The sequence below is a fragment of the Manis javanica genome, chromosome 4 (genome assembly GCF_040802235.1).
Source record: "Manis javanica isolate MJ-LG chromosome 4, MJ_LKY, whole genome shotgun sequence".
NCBI classification, from domain to species: domain Eukaryota; kingdom Metazoa; phylum Chordata; class Mammalia; order Pholidota; family Manidae; genus Manis; species Manis javanica.
The window spans coordinates 58,936,345-58,958,701 of NC_133159.1; the positions used below are offsets into that span (position 1 = coordinate 58,936,345).

The 22,357-nt window shown below is 40.0% G+C and overlaps 1 protein-coding gene across 3 annotated transcripts in view; it reads right to left on the reverse strand.

The window, feature by feature from the left end:
* NEGR1 (neuronal growth regulator 1) overlaps positions 1-22,357 on the reverse strand; it is a 923,904-nt gene that overhangs the window by 145,052 nt on the left and 756,495 nt on the right. Inside the window, exon 7 of one of the 3 annotated variants that reach the window (XM_073234126.1) lies at positions 1,360-1,623. The exons of the other annotated variants lie outside the window; for them this stretch is intronic. Within the exon in view, the coding sequence (XP_073090227.1) occupies positions 1,514-1,623 (110 nt within the window). The 3' untranslated portion in view covers positions 1,360-1,513. Of the gene's footprint in view, positions 1-1,359; positions 1,624-22,357 lie in introns of those variants that run through there. 3 annotated transcript variants of the gene reach the window in all.

Sequence of the window (22,357 nt, forward strand, 5' to 3'; positions counted from 1 at the left end):
CACACCCATTTGAAAACATGAATTTTCCTTAGTTTAGAGAATATTGTTTTCTTCTTTAAAATACTGCATGTAAATCTTCAAATTTACCTTGATATCTTTCCTAGTTTTAGAACAATGATAGCAACTATATTGCAGTGCTTACCATTAGTCCCATCACACATTTGCAAATTAATTATCTGGGCTCTCCCCACCGCCACATAAGCTTGCACTCATTTTCATCCCAGCATTCAAGGCAGGCACTTCCGAGTAAACAGCACTAGAATCCAGAAGAAATCTATACACGTTCTCTAGTGTAAATTTACTAAGGCACAAGGCAGAATGTGACCTCTGAATTCTCACTTACCTTGAAAGTCGAATATTATTTGGATATTTAGCTCACATTTTACTCTATAGTTGAGGGGCTTTATTTTCTTCTCCTTCAAGCCACTTGTATAGTAGCACTGATTTGGCCATCTTTTGCTAGGTTACTGTAGTAAAACAGTCTTAAAATCTCAGTATTTATTTCTTGTTCCTGCAGCTAGTTGATGGTAGGTCAACTGAGATTCTGCTCCTTTTCCATGTGTCTTCATTCTAGGGCCAGGTCCAGGGCATGTTTCTCACCGGGAGCATGCTCTTCTCACGGCAGAGGGAGTCTGAGGCAGAACTGTTGGTAGTTCTTGGGGCCTTTGGTTAGACATGGATGACAAAACAAGTCACAAGAGCCACTGATGTCCATGGGAGGGAGGCATTGCACATCACTTAGAAATTGGTAGAGATGAATAATGCTCTTACAGAAAGGGAGGTGAATATTTGTGAAAAATAATAGAATCTCCCTCAGGAATATAGTTCTTTGTTGTTTGTTTTTTTAGAGAGTTGCTGCTCCATGTAACATATCGGGCAAGGAAGAAGAGGACTACCTTCTACGTAAGTTCAGCAAAAGAAGAATTCAAGTTTCCTGCTGACTCCAGAATATACTTCATCTCCTAGAATGACATTTCTATGACTTTTGTTTGGGAGTTGCCAGATAAACGGCCAGTGCATGGACCCAAGATATGGTTGATTTTTTTTTTTCCCTCAATGGTTTTATGCTGCTTTGCACCTGGACTCTATGAACTAGATCAGAGAAAGCCCACAGAGCATTTTTGTAGAATAATGTCCTAAATGCCCATGTAATTTTAATTACAGGCCAAGCTTAAATGGATAACTTAAAATACACTCTAATCATACAGAGAGAGAGTAAATTATCTTCTATTATTTACTGAAAGAACTAGAAAGACAAGCAACTGGTTGCTAGGCCTTTTGCTATCACTCAGAAAATAGAAGAGTATCGAAAATGATAAAACCATGAGCTTGGAGGACCGTAAGAGTGAGATTCATATTTATTTTTTATATTTTCTTAACAGAGGGAAGTTTGAAACAAGCAAAGGAATAGAATTTTACTGGGAACATTGCCTTTCTTGCGTAAAGGAGGGTGACAACTTGAATCAATAATTTTTCGTACTGGAGAAATGGCAGTAGGAGCTGAAAAGAAGAATCACAGGGCTGAGTGAAAGTTTGGGGGACTTGTTCCAGCAGGTTGACATGAGACGACTTGAAAATGATACACTATTGGTGTCCTTTGTCCCGACTGTAGGTGATAGATGACTTTGATACAGAAAAAAACATACCAATCAGAAAAATAAAACACAATACTAAAAAATTCCAAACCCCAAACCACCTTCCCAATCTATTATTTCAAAGTAAATATGTACGTATGCTAGGAGGCAGAAAGATGAAGGGCAAAGGCAGTTTATGTTTATTAAATACCTCTTTTCTTGCTACTCAAAAGCCTGGGCCTTGCCTGGGAGCATGTTAGCAATGCAGCATCTTAGGCCCAGCTCAGATCTCCTGACTCAGCATCTGCCTTTTGACAAGATTCCCAGGTGACATGCATGAACTTTAAAATTTGAGAAATGCTGCTTGAAGATGACTAGCTCCTTGCTGGGGAATATATGTATACCATGTTATGTAATCATCACCACACAGTCATAACTTTGGATTCCAAAATTTAAGAATCAGAGAAATTAGAATCAGGTCTCATAAATTCTGCAAGATGTATACATGGTACTAGTGCATCCACTAGATTTTATTTCCCCCACTATGCAATCTTCTCTTATTTTTATTTTTTGCCCTGAAAAACAGAGAAAAATAAAAGCTCTGCCTTCTTTAGTATCTTGATTTTCAACAACTTAAGACCCAGTGCTTCCTCTACTCATATGTTTTCTCTTATCTCCTTCCCTAGTGCTTATGAGTACAAAGATGCACTCTAGGTGCTTAAAATGAAACAAAACAAAAATACAAACACTTTTCCTTTGTAGATCACAATTTTCTTTTGTAGTTCAAAGAAATAAGGGAAATTTTGATGAATAACTATGTTTTATCAATTGTGGATACCAAGAGTTCTCATAAAATTACCAAGGCAACAAATGATATATGAATATGATGGACTATCTGTAGCTATGTCTCATAAGGATACAACTGGAACTCACAGATCACATCACCATTGACTCAGAGATAGCAAGGATTTAGAGATAATCTTATCCCATGCCTGAAGATTTAGATGAATTTCCAAGCTCTCCTAGTGCAGAGCTGTAGTTAGAACCCAGGGCTTCTGTTTCACAGTCTGCCAGTCATCCATTGTTACTTCATATCACCCTACCTCTAAAGGGAATCTAAGAGTACCTGTCAATTAGAAATGATTAGGGAAGCACACAAATTTTGCCTGGTATTTTCAGGTGAAGAGCCAGTACTAAGATTCTCTCCTCACACCAGTCAATGACCCATTTATTGAGAAGTAACCAGGCAGAATAAAACGGTAGTGAGGAAAACTCTTCCTGCTGGTTCCTGGGAGGAAGCCATGTTTCCGCTGCTTTGAACCTCTCTATGAACTCTGTCCAGAAGAGGGTTGGATCAGATTCCCACTGAGATCCTAGTTGACTTAATCCTTGGCTGGGGTTACTAGAGAATTATGGCACATTCAGAAGAAAAGAAAAGGAAAAAAAATAAACAGCTGGAGTTTGTGTGCTTGTGCATGCTTCTATGTATATATACACAATAGTTTAAGCCTGACTAAGACTTTTACGATTCATGTCATTTCTTGTATACAGACTTCATCTCAGTTCTTAGCGGTTTGCAGTAATAAGCTATTTACTTAGCAGGGAAAATAAGTATCTCTCTCTATGATTGCCAACATTGTACTGGTCTCTGTGCAGAGCATATTTCCTCATCAAGAACTCAGGCCCTCTAAATAGGACAGAGCAACAAGTATTGGCATGCAGACAGGAACACGCGGAGTGCCAGCTGACTCTTCAGTTTCTTTACCAGGTACACAGGCACACAGAAAAAAAGAAACAGCACATAAGCTTAGGGGAAAGAAAGGAATAAAAATAAGTATGATGGATGAAGTAGAAGTCTGAGATAGTGAAAAAGACAGAATGCCATTCGGGACAGTGAGGGCACAAATTAGGCTGGAGAAGATGATGGTCTTGGGAACACTTTGGGTAGCAATGTCCTCTTGAACAGACTTCTAAATTTCTTTTTTTTAAATTCGGCATATTTTGATACTATCTTCCTGCCAATCTATGTCCACAAATACGTCAAATCACAAAAACACATGAGATGCTGTAACACAATGTCTGGCACACAGAGAAGGCCACCAAAGACAGGCAGAGACTGGAGTTACACTGCCACCAGCCAAGGGATGGCAGGATTGCTGGCAGTCGCCGGAAGCCAGGAATGGGGCATAGAACAGGTTATTCCTCAGAACCTCTGGAAGGAACCAACTCAGCCACACCTTGATTTTGGACTTCTGGCCTCCAGAACTGTGACAGAATAAGTTTCTGTTGTTTTAAGCCACTCACTTTGTGCTGATTTGTCCTGATAGCCCTAGGAAAGTAATGCACATATGAGGTGGCTGGATTTCTAATAGTACCTCTGACTTTTCAAAGCATTTGACTTTTTAATGTTACTTTGTCATAAGAAAAATGTATCAATAAGTTAAGACCAAATATTTTATAGTATTTTGTGTATTTTACAGGTAAGGGAACTGAGACATAGCAAAGGTAGTGACTAGGAATACAATTCTCCAACTTTTTAAAAAAGCATTTGTTGAATATTCTTCTCCATCATGTAATTTGCCATGGTGGTCTTTGTGCATCCATTCATTTATTCTTAGAAACAATACTTTTGTGAGATGGGTTTTATAGTCTCCAGATTAAGTAACATGTTTTTAAGTAACAGAGCTGGATTTGAACCCAGACCTCTCTAACCTTATGCTTTTAAACAGGAGTCAGCAAACTGTCTATAAAGGGCCAGGGAGTAAATACTTTTGGCTATGCAGGCCAAATAGTCTCCTTAGCAATTTTTCAACCCCGGTTGCAAGCAGCCATAGATAATACATAAGCAAGTGGCCCAGGCTGTGTACCAGCAAAATTTTATCTATCAACATTGATGTTTGAATTTACTGATTTTCACCATGTCATAAAATATTATTCTGTTGGCTTCTCCAATTATTTATAATGGTAAAAGCTATTCTTGGTTCACCAGCCATCCAAAAATGGATACTGGCTAAGTTTGGTATGTGGACAGCAATTTGCAGACCCCCTGCTTTAAATCATAACAAGACAAGAAGGGGCCAGCTATGGGAAAGACATGGGAAATAAAACTAAAGATATACTCTAGTGGGATGCAGTGATTTTATGCATTTGAATTAGGAAACAAATATTTGGTTTCAATTTTCTTTTTTGCTGTATTTCATGAATTCAAAAAATTTTAGGGTATCTCTTCCATAGGACAGGATGCAAAGAAGTATGGGCGGAAGCCAGAATGAGGAAGGATTTGCTCATATTAGGAAGAAACAAGGGAGAATGTTGTAGCTATGGCCTGTGTTACCTAGGCCTTAAACCAGGGGGAGTTGTTAAGATATGGCCATGGGGAATGGAGAGGAAGTGGTTTAGGAAATATCTGAGGAGTGGACCCTGGGGAGAACAGTTATGGGAGAATTTTAGAGGGATCAGGAGCCAGCCTGGAGTTGCATTCTTGCCAGCAGAGAGCCAGCCCTGACCTCAAAATACCTGCAACGGAGGCATAAGCCAGTTGATCCCCAGTTCTGCCTGCAGGAGGGAATTCCACATCCTTTCCTAAGGCTCTTTCAGAGACTGCACAACACGACTAATTCTAGTTAAAGCAAGAAATGTTTATGTCCCTTCTTAACTCTTTTCACCCCATGGAAACCATCACATCACTATACTGACAGGCCATCTGGTCAGCTCATTGGAGGCCGTGACCTCAGTCTCTCACATTTGATGTTATGAGAGGAGGAATTCATGAACATCACACCCCGGAGCTGAGGAAATGTTTAGTGATGGCCCCTTGCTAATATCCTAAATCCGTGGTGGAGCACTCATCTCAATTTCTCTCTCTTTAATCACATTTAAAACTTTAATTGTAAGTTAATCAATTTGCTATCACTTAAAACCTTTTTAATTGATACTGATGCAGAAGTAGAGAATACAGTGAAGTATGAAATCAAGGGATTAAGCATTAAGATTCTAGAAGAAGATTTCTGATTCCTTGAGGACAATTTGAGACTAAAACAGAGAAAAAAAGATGTCTTAATTTTATGTAGAGAAATGCAATCCCATCAATACTACTGTCTTTGCTTTTTGTTGTGTTTCCCCCCTTCTAATCTCCATTTCTGTCATATTACAAGACTATCTACTTGAGATAAAATGTATTAAGTATTGCAGAGGTCAGTACAGTTTTAAATGTGTATTTTTTATGTAGATTCTGCTATGAATGTGGTAGCTGAGGATTAGAGAAATGACTTGAGGGAAGATTGTTCTAAAAAAAAATATTTCCAGCAAAAGGCAGAAGTGACATAGGGATTGATAAGCATTTATTATTACCTATACTTTAATCTAATTGTCTGTGCTTTTCTGAAGTTAGGTTTTCTAGTAATGATTGCTTATAGGTAGCGCTTTTCTGCTTTCTTGATTCTAAGGATAAACCAGGTCAACTGTGCAATTGTTCTACTATTGCTTGATTTCTACATAATGTTCTACTAATGCTTGATTTCTACATAAGACATCTAGAAATTCACAGTTTGCTGTATTACTCATTCTATATTTTGTATTATAATTGTTTTCCATTACAATTCAGCTCACAATAAAGTATATCAGTGTATGCAATACATAAGTCCAAAGATTTGTAAATGATAGCATTTCCATCCCACCCATTCAATTACACTGTAAAGCTGTAGAAAAAGCATTTTTTGTTTATTGTCACTTAGATTATTAATTTCTTTGATTGCTTTAGGGAAGACATTTTATTAACCTGTTTATGAAGTAGGCAAATTAGGGGCCTCTTCAGGCTTCCTTCATGGGGAATATGCTTTCTACCTCCGAGAGCCCTAAGACCTCAGAGTACGATGAGTTTTAGGGAAGAATTATTTCTGCTAAATGTCTAGTCCTTGTATCACTGACTGTATTCTTTCACACCTGAGAGACTGTGTGGAGACCCAGGTAGAAAACCTGGGAGACCAGGAGCAGGGCTAGGCTTCCACGGAGCCAGAGGAAATCCATAAATTCCAAGTAAGCAAACTCAGAAAATAAGTAATTTGTTCACTATTAGTCAGTCAGAGATTTATTGACATTATATGATGAATCCTGGGATGACAACTGGTTTTCCAGGGGTAAATAAAAAACATATTTTTTGAATAAACACCCTAAAATAAAAATATAAGAATATATTTATATATATATTATATGCATATATATATATGTATGTATAAATGTATATGTAGTATATAAAATATATTTACATGAATTATATATATTTCATATGTATATGCATGTGTGTGTGTGTGTGTGTACATACAAAAATATTTTTTGGGGACAAGGTAATTTTGTATTTTGTATCTGTTGTTTGGAGTAATGTATGAATTTTAGAATCTTAAATAAATACATTCACATAAGAAAGAAACTAAGAAGGAAAAATTGATAATAATCTGCTGATGGAAAGAATAGTTGAAAGGAAGGGAAGGAAGGAGAAACAAAGCATGCCAACAGAGCTTCAGGTTGGAAGAGTGACAGGAAAAACTATATTTGTGCATTTATCAAGATACATTTTTTGTATTTCAGAGAGAAATAAAGAGATTTTTTGTTATTGCTGTTGGAATAATTTGGTGAGTCTCCCTCATTCTTAAGAAAATTTTCAGTAATGATCTAGGTTACTGTTTCAAGGTTTTTAAAGTCACATTTGCTTATTTATTTTTAAAACAGATAATCCAGTTTTGTTGGGGTTATACATGGTTCTTACCCTCACTAAGTGTAGAGTTGAGATAATAAATATCTGGTGCTTGGATTTGGGTTACTTCAAGGGAGAGCTGCAGTGAGTCTCCCTGGAAAAGGAGACAGAAAGTATCATTATATGTGAAGTCATCGAGGAGTTCTTTTCCAGTTGAGCTATTAGCTGCTGGTGACTTGAACTGTGTTTCGGTGGCCCTCAGAGCAGTTTTGGTGTATGTGTGGCTCACCAATAGGGTCATTCTTTTTCCTGTGGTGGTGGCTATAGTTAACAAGTACTAAGTTTTACAAATTTCTAATTTAACAAATTTCTAGCTTTATAACTGCCCCTGTTTCTGTGACTTTGGATTACATATGTAATCTATCAATGCCTCAGTTTCCTAATCAACTAGAAAGAAAGTTCCTATAAAGATACTTTTGGAGACCAGATTAGGTGTTAAGTACTTAATGTAATTTGAATACTGCTATCTTCTTTTAAATTACTATTATATTTTATTGAAGTATAGTTGACATACAATATTGTATTGGTTTCACACATACAACATAGTTATTTGATAGTTAAGTACATTATTAAATGCTCTCCCCAACTAGTGAAGTTACTACCTGTCGACATAGAATGATGTTATAGAATTATTTTAACTATTGTATACTGTTGATTTTCATAATCTGTTGATACACATATGAGTTTCCCAAGGGAAGTCCATGTTTTAAAGGGATTTTAAAAAGGAACAGCTTAATTTTTATGTCTTTTATAACAAGAAGCTGTTTCTGATTTGTTACATTATAGACTTGGATTTTATATACATGCTCTTTTCTTCAACAAGTCACATAGCTACATGTGTATGCCACTGCCACAGCCACTCACATAGAACTTTGATTTATTCCTTCTTGCCTAAGACTATATATAGCTCACTGGGGGTCTGAATATATCTTTTCTCCCACTAGCTCTGGTACATTAACCTGTGTAATATTCTAGTTCTGTATGGTGTTACAAGTAATAAGAACGCCTACATTTATAAACCAGAAAGTGACACATGACTATACTACCCAGTAGTTAAATGTACCTTTCAAGTAAAAGATATAACATGAAATCTTTGTATTATAAATACATTTCTTATTTGTAAATGCATACTTTCAATGGTCAAATTATTTTATGCTTTACAGTAAATTTATATATAATAGTAATTAAAACTTTGTTTAAATGAGGTACTTATCATTTTTTTAAAGGAAAATATTCTAAAATATTACTGTATAACTCTAGCCATCTCTTTCTATTAATGAATGAAGATACAATGATTAAATTTTATAGAACAAATCATCATAATCTGCAGAGGAAAACTAGCTTAAAGTGTTTATAAGCTTTAACCAATTTGAAATGCTAGAGAATTAATAAAACATTTTGTTTGTAACTGATAGCTTAGTCCAAAGTTTTTAAAATTGTTGTGCTCGTGTGGTTTTTATTTGTTTTACATTCATGGAAAAATATAGTTTACTGATGTTTTTCTTTGGTTCTAGCTATGTTAGCTAACTGCCAAATTAAACTGATGATGTGTCAAGAAGTAAAAGTTTTTCATTTTGAACCTTGAATTTAACAAACTAATATATTAAAGAGTGAAGAGCTTATATACCATGAGAAAATTCATATTAGAAAGTGGGACACATTTTAGCCAACAAGAATATTTTATCATTGTTTCCTTTTTAGTCATGAATAGATTTGGGGGCAGACTTAACTGAAGTTTTCTTAAACTCAAGATGGAGGGGTCACATTGTGTTTAGTTATATGACAAAGCATGTTGAGGAAAGACACAATCACATCATTTAATCAACAGGACTATTCTCATAATTCCCTAAGCATAAAAACATTCTGAGTCAGCATCATGAATTTACCATTTTTTAAAATAAATTATAGTTTTCTGAATGATTGACCAAACTGGTTTTGCCATGATTCATGTCAACAAAATAATTGACTATGACAGGCAAAACTAACAAAACAATAAAACATAGTAATAAAAACAATAAAAACCTTAAAAAATCTGAAATGTGAGATGATTATACACAAAGCTGGTATCTTCAAAGGACACTTTTAGAACATATATTTTTTAGAAGTCAGGGCATAAACTAATATGCCTTGCCCACAATATTGCTAATTTACTTATCCAGTATAAGCCTGGTGGGGAGGGGTGACAGACAATTCTGACAGTTTCAGGGGAAACTGAAAATTCATATCATGTTTAGGTAGTATTGTGGAGCCTTAATTTTTCAAATTATTTCTGGGCATAAGTCCTTCTTTTATATCATAACACTGATAATTCTGGATTTAAATAGGTTTCATTTAGCTCCATTTCAAGTTGTTCATTAGAGTTTAAAACTCTAACAAGCCAACTAAGTATTTGTGACCTCGCTGATCTCCATTCCATATTCTTAATCACAACTACTGAAAGTGTCCATTAGGCTTGCAACATGCAAGTCTAAACAAAGGCAGAAAGCAGGATGCTGAGATTCTAGGAAATTCTAATTGCCCCTAGGGAAGAGGACAAGTAAACAACAGAAACACAAAGCTCTGCTCATCATCATTCCTGTTTCAGAGGGTGTCTTTGTCTGAGGTGAGCACAAGCTCAAAACACATACTTATTTTCAGGATTTTGAACAGGAGCTTATATGCCTGATACCAGTACCCTGCATGCTGACTGCTTTCTCATTAGTGAGAAAAGCAAAGCATCTTGTGCTGCTAATTGCCAGACATTTTATATCAATGCCAACTTTTGCTTAAGCACTGATTTCCAGCATAGGGGCCAGGCATGTACGCTTGAGGTCCAGAGGCTTTAAATAGCAGACTCATGAGTACATGTTCATTTAAACACATCTTTCTGTGTTCAAGTTTATTTTGCAAGTGTGCAAGTGTATTAACCTACTCTAGGTTGGAGTCATTGCTATGGAAAGAACACTAGTTAATAAATGTCTGACTGCACATATCATTGTGCTAGACATTAGTAAAGGAATAGACATGGCATCTTAGCTTCTGGTTTGTTACTTCTGCAGAGGGACCACAAGAGGAGTAATCAGTGAACACCTGAAAAAGGATAGCTATTTAGATTGGTTTGCTAATATCATCTTAAAAGCAATTTTCAACTCCTGAGATGACTGGCAAAGCAAATACCCCTGGAGGAGCCCGCAGCTAAAAGAAATGTCCAGAGGAAGATAGGCCGTTTTTATAGAGAATCTCATTTGCTGGAGGCCTTCCCCTCCAGCATAGGAAGTCATGTGGGGACATTTGCTTGTGGTTTAAGAACACTGTGGGTTTATTAATACAGATATGGATTGTTGTATGTTAAGAATATAAGTAGCTTGAGATTGCAATTAGGAAGCTTATTGAACTAGACATATAAGAAATAAAATATGAGTTTATCTTTGCATGCCACCTAAGAGGACTGTAAAAAAGAACTCTATCTAGAAATAAACAATTGTCTCTAGTAAAATGAGACCCAGATAGTTCATGATTACATGAACAGGTAGAACTGCTATGGTGGGGGAAAGGCACTCAGACTTTGGGATATCCATGCTCTATAGCATCCTGATAGAAATTTGAAAGGTTAAAAGATTTAGTCAGGGCCTCTGCAGCTATCTGTTCACCAGCCAATGACATCCAGGGCTGGAGATACATGGCAAACCAGCAATCTTGCCAGACCAGTCTGTTTTTATTTGTTTCTGTGTCACTCCCTCTTGCCTGAAGGTCTCTCCACAGGAGGGGGCACAATACCCACTTGGGGGCTTGAGCCTACTTTTCACTTTTTGTTTCTTCCTGACCAACCTCTGGGTAAAGAGGTCAGCAACAAAAAAATAAATCAGAAGAAACTTGGTTTGTTGGAATTTTCAAAACTAAACATATTTACTTAATCCCACTCAATTTGATGAACAAGGCAAATGAATTTCACAGACATGGAGTGACTTCCTCAAAGTCACAGATCAAGGAATGGCTAAGCCAGGAAAAGAAGCAACCTCTTCTGAGTCCAAGGCCAGGTTTCTGATTTAGCCTTTAAGAGCTGATTCTTTGGGGCAGCAATGGGCCCAACTAAAAAACAAGCTATATTTTCTAGGCTTCCTTACAAATAAAGTGGTTAGGTGACACATTTCAGGCAAAGAAGTACTAGTTGAAGTCACTGGATGGAGCATCTGGGAAAGTTCCTCAGAGGACGGCGGATGCAGCCACCCCATATATGCTTTCCCATGGTGGTGGTGATGTTGGAATGCTATCTGCCCTCTTGTGCAAATGACCCAAGAACATGCTAAGGGAGGTTGAAGAGTTAGATGCTTGGTACCTGTTAACACAGTGGTGTCAACATGATGGACCAATTTATCAATCTGTAGACTTTTAGTTGCATGAGGGAAACAAAACCACTAGTACGTTTATGACCCTATTTGGCAGACATTTTTTACTTGCTATGAAACTTCTCCTTAACCGATGTACATAAAGATATACACATTTATATGTACTCACGTAAGAATATCTAATTAAAGTCTCTGAGTCAAACACATCATACAATGAATACATGTTATCTTAAGTTAGAACTCTGAATACAATTGTAAAATTATGCCTGATAAAGTAGGCATATTCCATTGTATAATTAATTCTATCTTTGCGGCAGTGTTTATAAGAAGAATGAGGTGATATGGCCTCTGGTTCGGGCTCTACCACTAACTCTCAGGGAAACGTTGGACTAGTTATTGGGCCTCAGTTTTCCCAACCAAAATATTAGAGGTTGTATAAAATGACTCTTCTAGCTTTTAGGCTTTTAATTCAACAACTAAATCTTTTCCCTTCCCTTTATCTCAATCTATGATCCCACTGTAAGTATGTTATGAGTTAAACCTACATTTGCGACCCTATCTGAGAAACAGTTTCTCTTGCCTTGGGACTTTATACATACTGTTAAGATTTCTAGCTTCTTCTTTTCACCTGGTTAACATTCCTTTATTCTTAAGGTTTCAGATTAGCTATCAATTTCTTTAGAAAGTCAAGCCTGACTCTTGAGTATCACATTTGTCTGATAACATGTTTATATATACCACACATTATATATTTCTTGAACATTGGGCTATGTCTTCCTTATAGCCATTGTATTTCAGAGTCCATAATCAGTAAAGAAAAGATGAATGAATGCATGAGGGAACACTCTTTTTGAAGAGAAAGGATATTTCAATTTTTAAACGGGCTAGTGAAACAATGATTTCCAATGGAACATTGTTTTAATTGTGTGTAGAGGTAGTTTTCATGTATATATTTACGTATGTACATATGTATAAGATTGAAACCTTTTCATATTAGGTTTCAGATAAATTTGTTAAGTATATGAAGGCTCTGATTGGATTAGTCATCTAAATTAATAGGAATATTGTGCAATATTTGATGTGGTTTGAAGAGTGGGAGGATAATTCATACATGTGACTTTCAATGTCAACTTTCCTAAAAGAATTTTCAAGAAGAAAGAAAAGCTCATTTAAAAATTTTTACTTAAGAATATTTTATTTTATTTTTATAGGGTACCCAAATAATCAGCTGAGGAAATAAGCAAAGCAATAATTGGCTGGGTTTTAACTGAATTGCTGTTGATGGGCTATGCCCCATCTCACCTGAATAACTGAATATGAGGAAAATTAAGAAAGCAACAGATAGATATATTTACAATTACCTTTTAAAGACAAAAATGATGATATAGCAAACAGAACTTGACAGAAACCTGATTGAATATATTAGCATATCTAAACAAAGGATATGTAACTCCTGTGGGGAAGGAAGCAGAGATCTAGGATTTGGTCAGCTTCATGCAAAGGGAGGTCATAGAGGTAAATCGGGATGGAGGACAGACTTAGAGAAGATGTGATAAATGTACCACTCAGAGAAAAGGGAGCCAGAATTATCAAACTTTATGCATATTTTGTCCCACTGGTAAAGCTGTCATTTTCTGTGAGATGAATGAAGCAATGTTGATTTTAGACTACTGCCATTTAATGTTTAATTAATTTATCTCCCCCTGTTCTGATTCTATACCCACCAAGCAACCTGCTGATTGTAATTTGGCATTCAGTGCTGTTCTGGATACAGTCAGAGAATGGTTGATACTACAGACTTCAAGTATTTTCTGTTCTCAGACAGTAATTTCTCAAGAAGAATTAATAAAATGACTTCTGATTAGGAGGGGCTTCTCATATAGCTTCATTTTAGGAACAGAATGAGCTGATCATGCCAATATGAACATTATAATCCAAGTCAGTCTCTTGTTGGAAATTAATAAATTACTGTTGGGGGCTCTCATCAGAAAAGATATTGTGGTGGGTAAAATTGCAATATTTCCAGAAATTCTTCCCTAGCCTTAGTGCATCTCTGTATCAATAGGTGTTCCCAAGGGGTGGAGAGAATTAGTCCATCGCCATATCAGTAGGTAATTATAAGGGGGGCAGGAGAGAGGGCATATCTGGACTGGAAAAATTGGTGGGACCCCTTTTTACAACCAAGTCATGAGAGAAACGGTGAGCAGAAGTGGACGACTGCTTGTGAGCAATAAATGGATTTCTCCCACTTTATTTCTGCCTTTGACTGATTTCAGATTCAAAGGTACATGCCCTGGGCTGGGAACATATTTCTCCCCCGGAGTTATACCTGGCAGTAGTTGGCAGGACCTCTGAACCCAAAATCTGTCTTCATGGGTATGATGCTTGGGCCGGCTGCCCCTAGGGATGGTGAGGGGGTACCCAGAAACCCCCCTGTGGATGGTGGGGAGCCTCCAGTGACTGCAGTGGTAGAGGGTGCAGCTTTACTTGGGAGCCTCTTATCTGTGGGGCTTCCACTTGGAGAGCACCTAGTGGGGAGTTGGTCTAGGGTAAAGCACCTCCTGCATGGGTGGGCCCTCATCCAGAATTGGGGAAGGGTGGAGACATGGGAAGCTGTGGAATTAGCCCTCTGTGAGATAGAAGAGATAGAAGATTGATTAGAAGCCCTGAGTGGCTGTGTAGCAGCCAGGATTGTGGGATGTTTATTTCTTGAGATAGTGGAAAGAGTTATTAAGGAGAGAAACACATTTCAGCAGGAGAGAGAGACCCTTCAGCATCACCTAGAAGAGCTGGGCAATGACCTATGGGATGCCCTTAAGAAAGAGACAGTTATTTAGAAGGAAAGTTGCACTCTTGGAAGATACATTAGCAGTGAGGGAGGAGGCAGCAGGAGAAGCCGCACTGCAGGAGGCCATGGGGGAGGGGGAGGAAAGAGCGGTGCCTTCAGCTCTGGAGATGGGAGAGGACGTGTCGTGAGAGGATGAAGGAGTGGGGCTAAGGGCTGATCTGTTGCGGAGGCCACTGCCCAAGGCACCAGCTCATCCCATAGTAGAGGCCAGCCAGGTTGTAATTAAGAAAATAAAAATGCAACTGTGGGTTCCTCAAGGGGAGAAGCCGCCCTCTCCCCAGGTTGTGGAGCGCTCCATGCTCCGCCCCTATACCTAGGATGAGCTGGTGCACATGAGCAACTGGTTTCAGCAGAAGCTGTCAGAACCTCTGCCTACATGGCTTTTGTGTCTTTGGGGTATGGGAGTGGAAAACACTGTTATGTCATGTTCTGAAATGGGTAGACTGGCTTTCCTGACAACTCACCCTTCCCTCCGGCAGCAGTTGCAAGCTGCCCATCACACCTCAGGGAATTGGGCACTTCTGGACTGGCTGACAGCCACCAGGGCAGCTTGGCTGAATCAGGGTGATTTACATACTTACCCACTAGCTGGAAAACATGCAGAGCCCAGCAGGTGTTACAGAAATGAAAAATATCAACTATAATTTGAACTCCCAGGGCCCTGATGAGGAGCTGTTCACTGTAGGAATGAGAAATCTGGTGCTCCATGCAGCTCCTCCATCTCTCTTATGTACTAAGCAGTGTAAATTGCCTGGGAGCACAAGGAAATTGGAGAAACTCTATATGAATTGGAGAAGGTGGGCAGCATAAAGCCCACTCATAGTCCTTTTAATTCCCCTGTGTGGCCAGTGAGAAAGCCAGATAGCTCCTGACATATGACCATGGACTACAGGGAATTGAACAAAGTCACACTCCTTACATGCCATAGTGACTATTCTTGCCCCCCCCCCATAGGGCAACCCATAAGTGAGGCTACTCATACTTTAGCAGGTTTGGGGGAGGTTGAAACAATAAGCACACGGAAGGAAGTACAGGCTACGACCGAAAGGAGAGATGCAAAGGGCTCCATGAAGGTCTCAAACACCCAGATGTGGGTTGATTTGATAAAGGCCAGGATAGTGAAAGAAAAACTTGATGGGCAGTCCAATAGGATCTTGTTAGAACTGTGGAACCAATTAAAGCCAGAGCAGCAGCTTTAGCCACTGAGGTCCAAGACATGGAATCTGGAGGCAAAGCCCCATGTCTAGTCTGTATCCCTGCAGGACTTCCTGGGGGACAGTACTTAGACTCTGCCTGGACCCTTATGCCCACAGGAGGACAACTGGGCATTGCAGTTTGTCCGAGGGGGAGTCAAGGCCCCCACCTTGGGGGACATGGTGGGGACTGGAGGCCATATGCAGAATTGGCAATTCATTGGTCCCTTGTAAATTTACAATGTGGCTTGGTGCTGGTAGACACAGGAGCTGAATGTTCTTTGACTTATGGCAATCCCAAGTGTTTTCCTGGGACCCCTGTTGTGATAGATGGCTATGGGGGTAAGGCAGTTAGAGTAAGGAAAGGCCAAATCCCATTGGTCATAGGGCATTTACCCCCAAAGGAGTATTCTGTGTACATTTCTCCCATCCCTGAATATATTTTAGGGGTAGATATCCTGCAGGGCCTGTGGTTACAGACCACTGCAGGTGAGTTCAGACTGAGAGTATGTGTGGTAAAGGCAGTTCTGAGGGGACATGCTAAGCACCCACCTGTAGCTCTGCCTCTACCTCGGTGAGTAACAAATACTAAGCAGTATAAATTGCTTTGGAGGCACATGAAAATTGGAGAAACTCTACATAAGCTGGAGAAGGTGGACATCATAAAGCCCACTCACAGTCATTTAAATTCCCCAGTGTGGCCAGTAAAAAAGCCCTGGGGTATGACCATGGACTACAGGGAATTGAATAAAGTCACATCCCCTTTGCATGCTGCTGTCCCCTCTATAGTAGCCCTTATGGACACCCTCACTTATGAACTAGGGATGTATCATTATGTTGTGGACCTTGCTAATGCTTTCTTCTCTATTGACATAGCACAGGAAAGTCAGGAAAAGTTTGCCTTCACATGGGAAGGCTGGCAGTGGACATTCACTGTCCTTCCACAGGGATACCTCCACAGTCCCACCATTTGTCATGGACTTGTAGCCCAGGACTTGGCCACATGGAAGAAACCTCAAATGGTACAGCTATATCACTACATTGATGATATCATGCTCATGTCTGATTCTCTTGCAGATTTAGAAGGGGCAGTTCCTAGACTGCTGCAACATCTAAAGGAGAAAGGATGGGCTGTGAACAGCACCAAGGTTCAGGGACCTGGTTTGTCAGTAAAATTCTTTGGGGTTGTCTGGTTGGGTAAAACTAAAGTTATCCTAGAAGCAGAAATAGACAAGGTCCAGGCTTTCTGTACAACTACCACTGTGGCAGTATTACAAGAGTTTTGGGTCTTTTTGGCTACTGGAGAGTGTTTATTCCACACTTGGCACAAATTCTGAATCCCTTATACTGGTTGGTAAGAAAGGGGCATAGGTGGGAGTGGGATGAAACATGTGCAGCTGCTTTTACTGCTGCTAAGTGAGCAGTCAAGGCTGTGCAGGCCTTGAGTGTAAGGGACTCATCAAGGCCCTGTGAGCTAGATGTTCATGCAACTGAGGATGGTTATGGATGGGGTCTTTGGCAGCAGCTTGAACAGACCTGCCAACCTATTGGATTCTGGTCACAACTACGGAAAGGAACAGAAGTCTGATACACCTTGATAGAGAAGCAACTGGCTGTTGTGTACCATGCCTTGCTGGCTACAGAGCCCATCATTGGAACAGCTACGACCAAGGTAATAACCACTTATCCCATCATGGGGTGTGTGCGAGACTGGACCTAAAGGCCACAGAGTGGCGTGGCCAAATGGGGTGCATATCTACAGCAGCATAGCACCCTCTCTACTAGCCCCTTAAGTGGATAACTTCAAAGCTTTTAGGGACCAGTGACATACATCAGTGGAAAGCAGGAAGAACTTGCTTTTGAGCCATTGGTAGCTGAGAGTCTTTATCAGGAGGGAAAAGCCAATATACCTGAAGATGCTTGGTACACAGACAGCTCCCATCATGGGCAGTCCGTGAAGTGGAAGGCTGTGGCTTTCCATCCTAAGACTGAGACAGTATGGATGGAGCACAGGGAGGGGAAGAGCAGCCAGTGGGCTGAGTTGCAGGCAGTATGGCTTGTGATCACCCAGGAGCCCTCCCCTATAGATGTCTGCACTGACAGCTGGGCTGTCTATCAGGGCTTGACCCTGTGGCTACTGACATGGTACCATGACAACTGGATGACTGGTTACAACCCACTTTGGGGGCAAGAGTTGTGCCAAGACCTATGGGCCTCTGGTCAGACTAACATAGTTACAGTATATTATGTGACTGGCCATTTGCCTTTGGCATCCCCAGGGAATGATGAAGCAGACACATTGGCCCAGGTGCATTGGCTAGAAGGGAAGCCTGCCTCTGATGTAGCCCAAGGGCCAAATCAGCGTTTGTTGCATGTGGGGCAAAAGACAATGTGGGCTGTAGCCTGTTGTTAGGGCTTGTTGTTGACCTTTGAAGAAGTCAGCAGAACCCAGAAGGAGTCCCTTCTGTTTCTAAGCGGGACTTACACTGAATCCTTCAGTGACATGGGACAATAGTAAAAGGGCTAATACCCCTTGTCAGGTGGCAGACTACAGTGGATCTCTGCCCATATCAGAAGTGTATCAGTACGCCATGACTTGTGTGGACACAGCTACTGGCCTGTTGGTTGCTTTTCCTGCACCTCATGCAGATCAGCAAACCACCAAGAGGGGCCTAGAGCATCTCTGCAGCCTATGGCCAGCCACAATGATTGACAGCAATAAAGGCACCCACTTTACTGGACATGCATTACAAGAATGGGTGCAGCAATTAGGAATAAAGTGGAAGTTTCATGTACCATATAACCCTACTGGGGCAGGCATGATAATAGGGCTACAATGATTTGTTGAAATCTGGCCTGATATCAGACACCAATAGTCTACAGGGCTGGTCAGTTAACTTATGGACCATGTTACAGCATTTGAATGAGAAGCCCTGAAAAGGAGCTTTGAGCCCTGTAGGCATGCTAACACACATTGCTGCCTCTCCTATACAACTGTATCTTCCAACCAAACAGGAGTTACTGAAGCCAGGATATGGCCAGCAGAGCAATATCCTGCTGCCAGCCCCAACTGTGTTAAACCCTGGAGACTCTGTTGAGTAGACATGGCCCTAGGTATTTCAACACATGGACCAGCAATGGCTGACTCTTCTGGCATCTTGGGGAAAAGGCCTGGAAGCTGGCCTCCTGTGTGTTACTGGAGTAGCAGCAGAATGGCCCCCAGTGATCATGGTAATGTACACAAAACATCTGGGAAGTAAGAGCATCCTACAGGGAAGTTTTATTTTATCTTTATAGTCAGGGCATGTACCTCTTGTAGCTGTATATATTGACCCATCTATAACTTCCACCAGAGCAGGGTGGAAGTCTGTTATACTAGGCCAGGATGAGATTCCATTCCTGCCACTGACCTATCACAGGATCACTCTCTTGCATGCAGCCAACCTGATGGACAAGACTTGTCTACGCTGGTGTCATTAAAAGATGTATCTTATCGCCCTTAAATTTATTTTCTACTATAGCCCCTGTAGCCTTGACCTGCCCCCTGGCTGCAGCTGCCATGACATGATTGCTCTGAACTCCCTACCTGTTCAGCTACTGGTGCCTGTGGGATGGGTGAGCTATGGATTTACTTAATCTGCACAGGACCTTGAACCTAACTGAATCTTCTGACTTGACAATTATCATGATTTTATTGCTGCTGTTATTGTATGTTGTTAGTCTGGTTACAGTACTCCAGTTTTCTTGCACAGGGGCTATTGCAGAAGACGGGGAGTGAACAGATTGTGAGGCAAGATTTCTGGAGGGGAGGGCTGTGGGTAAAATTGCAATATTTCCAGAATCTCTTGCCTGGCCTTAGTGCATCTCTATATCAGTAGGTGTTTCCAAGGGGTGGGAGAGAAATAGTCCATCTCCATATCAGTAGGCGATTACAAGGTGGGATGGGTAGATGGCGTATCTGAACTGGGGAGGTTTGGTGGGGCCCTTTTTGTAGCCGGATTGTGATGATCATGGGTGAGCAGAAATGGATGACTGCTTCTAAGAAATAAATGGGTTTCTCCCTCTTTATTTCTCCCTTTGACTGATTTCAGGTTCAAATGTTATTTGCCCTGGGCTGGGAACATATTTTCTCCCTGGAGTTACATGTGGTCTCATATATTTCAGTGCCAATCTTCTAAGTCCTAAGCAGTGGACTAGACACTCTGCACTTTCACAATAGGGGTCCAGAATTTAGAATATGGTGGCTTAAATAAACCACTCTCCTAGAGGCCTGCTATTTCATGAAGTGTGGTCCTTGAATGCACAGTATTAGCATCCCTGGGAACTTGAAGAAATTCAGAGCCTCAGCCTCTGCTCCAGAATCACTGAATCAGTTTGCACTTAACCAAGACCCTCAGGATATTTGTAGACATAATACAATTTTAGAAGCGCCACTTTAGAGGATACATCCACTGTTTTTATCTATCTTTGTAAGTTATTGGGAGACACTCCTTTGTGGGTATTTCTGCTACATTTTTTGGGGGGGAATGAAAAAAATTTAAGGACTCAATAAAGAGTAAATACTCTTTATTAAGGCCATTTCTTGTGGGATGAGGTAATGCGTCCCTCTGAGCAGGCTTAGAGGCTGCTATGAAACACTGGGTTCCCATTCTCAGCTTCCTCTTTAACAGATCCCATGGCACGTGCAAGCATCCACTTAAGCCATTCATATTGCCCTGGTGGGAATCTGGAGCTCAGGGAATGGATGCAAACGTGCTGACTCTCTGGCAGTTGTTTTTGCTATGAGTAATGAAGTCTTACATCTCTGACCCAGGATTCTTAGGTTTTCTGCCAGCACCCATGAAAATGTGGCAAGCTAACGTTAGTTTATAAGTAGGTTAAAATCTCAGACACTTCACAAATTTCAGACACTTCACAGTTATTGACACAGATTTATTTAGACATTTTTAGCACAGTTGCAAAAAGCAAAGTGCTAGGAGAACTGATTTTTTATCTACTTTCTACCAGCAACTAGTCATGCTAAAAAATACTTATTACTGTTCCTCTCTGGAGTGACTTCTGCATGTGTAAATAAGGGGAGCAGGGAGAAGGAAGGAGTAGTTGATGAGAGTTTATAGATGGTTAGTTCTATAAGGACAGGGTCCACGTTGTAAGAATTGTTCTTCCCTGTAAATATCAGCATGTTTCTTTGAATATTAATGATATCAATAAATATATATTCTTGTTTAGAGACAAGACTTGAGAAGAAAAACCCATAAAGTTATTTTCTTTACCCACCCTAATACTTCATTATCAGATGTGCATATGTTCTATGTACACATGGTGTTTTATTTGGTGAAGATAATTAATTTTTCATTGAACTCAAAATACATGCATTGTTTTGATTATCTCTGTCTCAGTGTAATCTTGATGATTTTTAGGTCCCTACTCATTTGAGGTTTTGTGGAATGCAGACATTTTTAGAAGAAGAACTATTTGTTCAATATATAATACAAAACTCTTCTGAGACTAAATCCACAAATGTGATTTTCAAGAAAGAGAGAACAATAGGAAAATTAAGAAGGCTAATGTGTATTGCCTGCATTTTGCCACTTTTAGAGTCATGAACTTAGTATAGTGCTACATGCTCTTTGGAGATGGGAATAAATACACCTCTGCTAAAGGAGGAGCTACCTGTACCCTCCAATCTAAGTTGATGGAAAGTCTGGTAACTTTTATCTTACAGCATTGAAACACCTAATTGCTTCTGTCTTGAATTAAAACAGTAGGGAAGTAGCTCCAAAGCCTCAACCTCAACATGAAAGAGGCTAATGCTCTGTCACGGCAAGTCTCTAAGCTTTGAGGACACAGACAAGACTATATTGCCTTTCCAACCAAGTCCACCAGTTCAGATCTCCTTAATGTAGCCTCTGTTTGACTGAGAGAGAACAAAAGTGGTGGTCAAAGATTGAAGCCATCAGTATTCAAAACTCTTTCTACCAAAATTATTTTCCTAAGGTTGCTAACAAATAAAATCAACTGGACTGGAAGCCTAGTTTTTTTGTGCAAACTGTTTTGTCAAAGAAACAGCAGGCCTGGTCTATGATTTTTGTTGTTAACCTTATGGAGGGTTCTGTTTCCCCAGTCTACATCAGTAGGCCACACAGGGTGTTCAGCCTCCAATACTTTCTTCAGATGTAGTTACGGAGCCTAGCGTTCAAGAAGGAATTTCCAAGGGGAAAAAGACAAGAGCCACAGAGAACAATGTACCTGGGACTTCTTTCCAGGTCACAGAATAAGTAGCTGCCTTGTGATCTCTCTAAAGAACATACAATACTGCCAAAGAGGAGAATCTTGATTCTCCAAATTGGCAGAATCTGATCATTGCTGTGGAGAAGTGACTGCTGTGGGTTTTCCTTTCTCCCCTTCTCAGAGTGAAAGTGATAGTATAGTGTGCTGGTTTATATTCCATCATAGTATATCAGGCTTGTGGGTGGCAGAAAACATTTCTTTTTATCTTGACATCAGCTGACCACAGTGTGTTAAATTCCAGCTGACAAAGACTGTGCATTACCCAGACATCCTGAACCTCAGCTAGATCCAGCATCTGATGGAGCACCGGTCTTCTACCTTTAATACAAATGGCTATGTTCTGTATGTAAGAAGAAGGGCCTGCTTGGATATTTGGG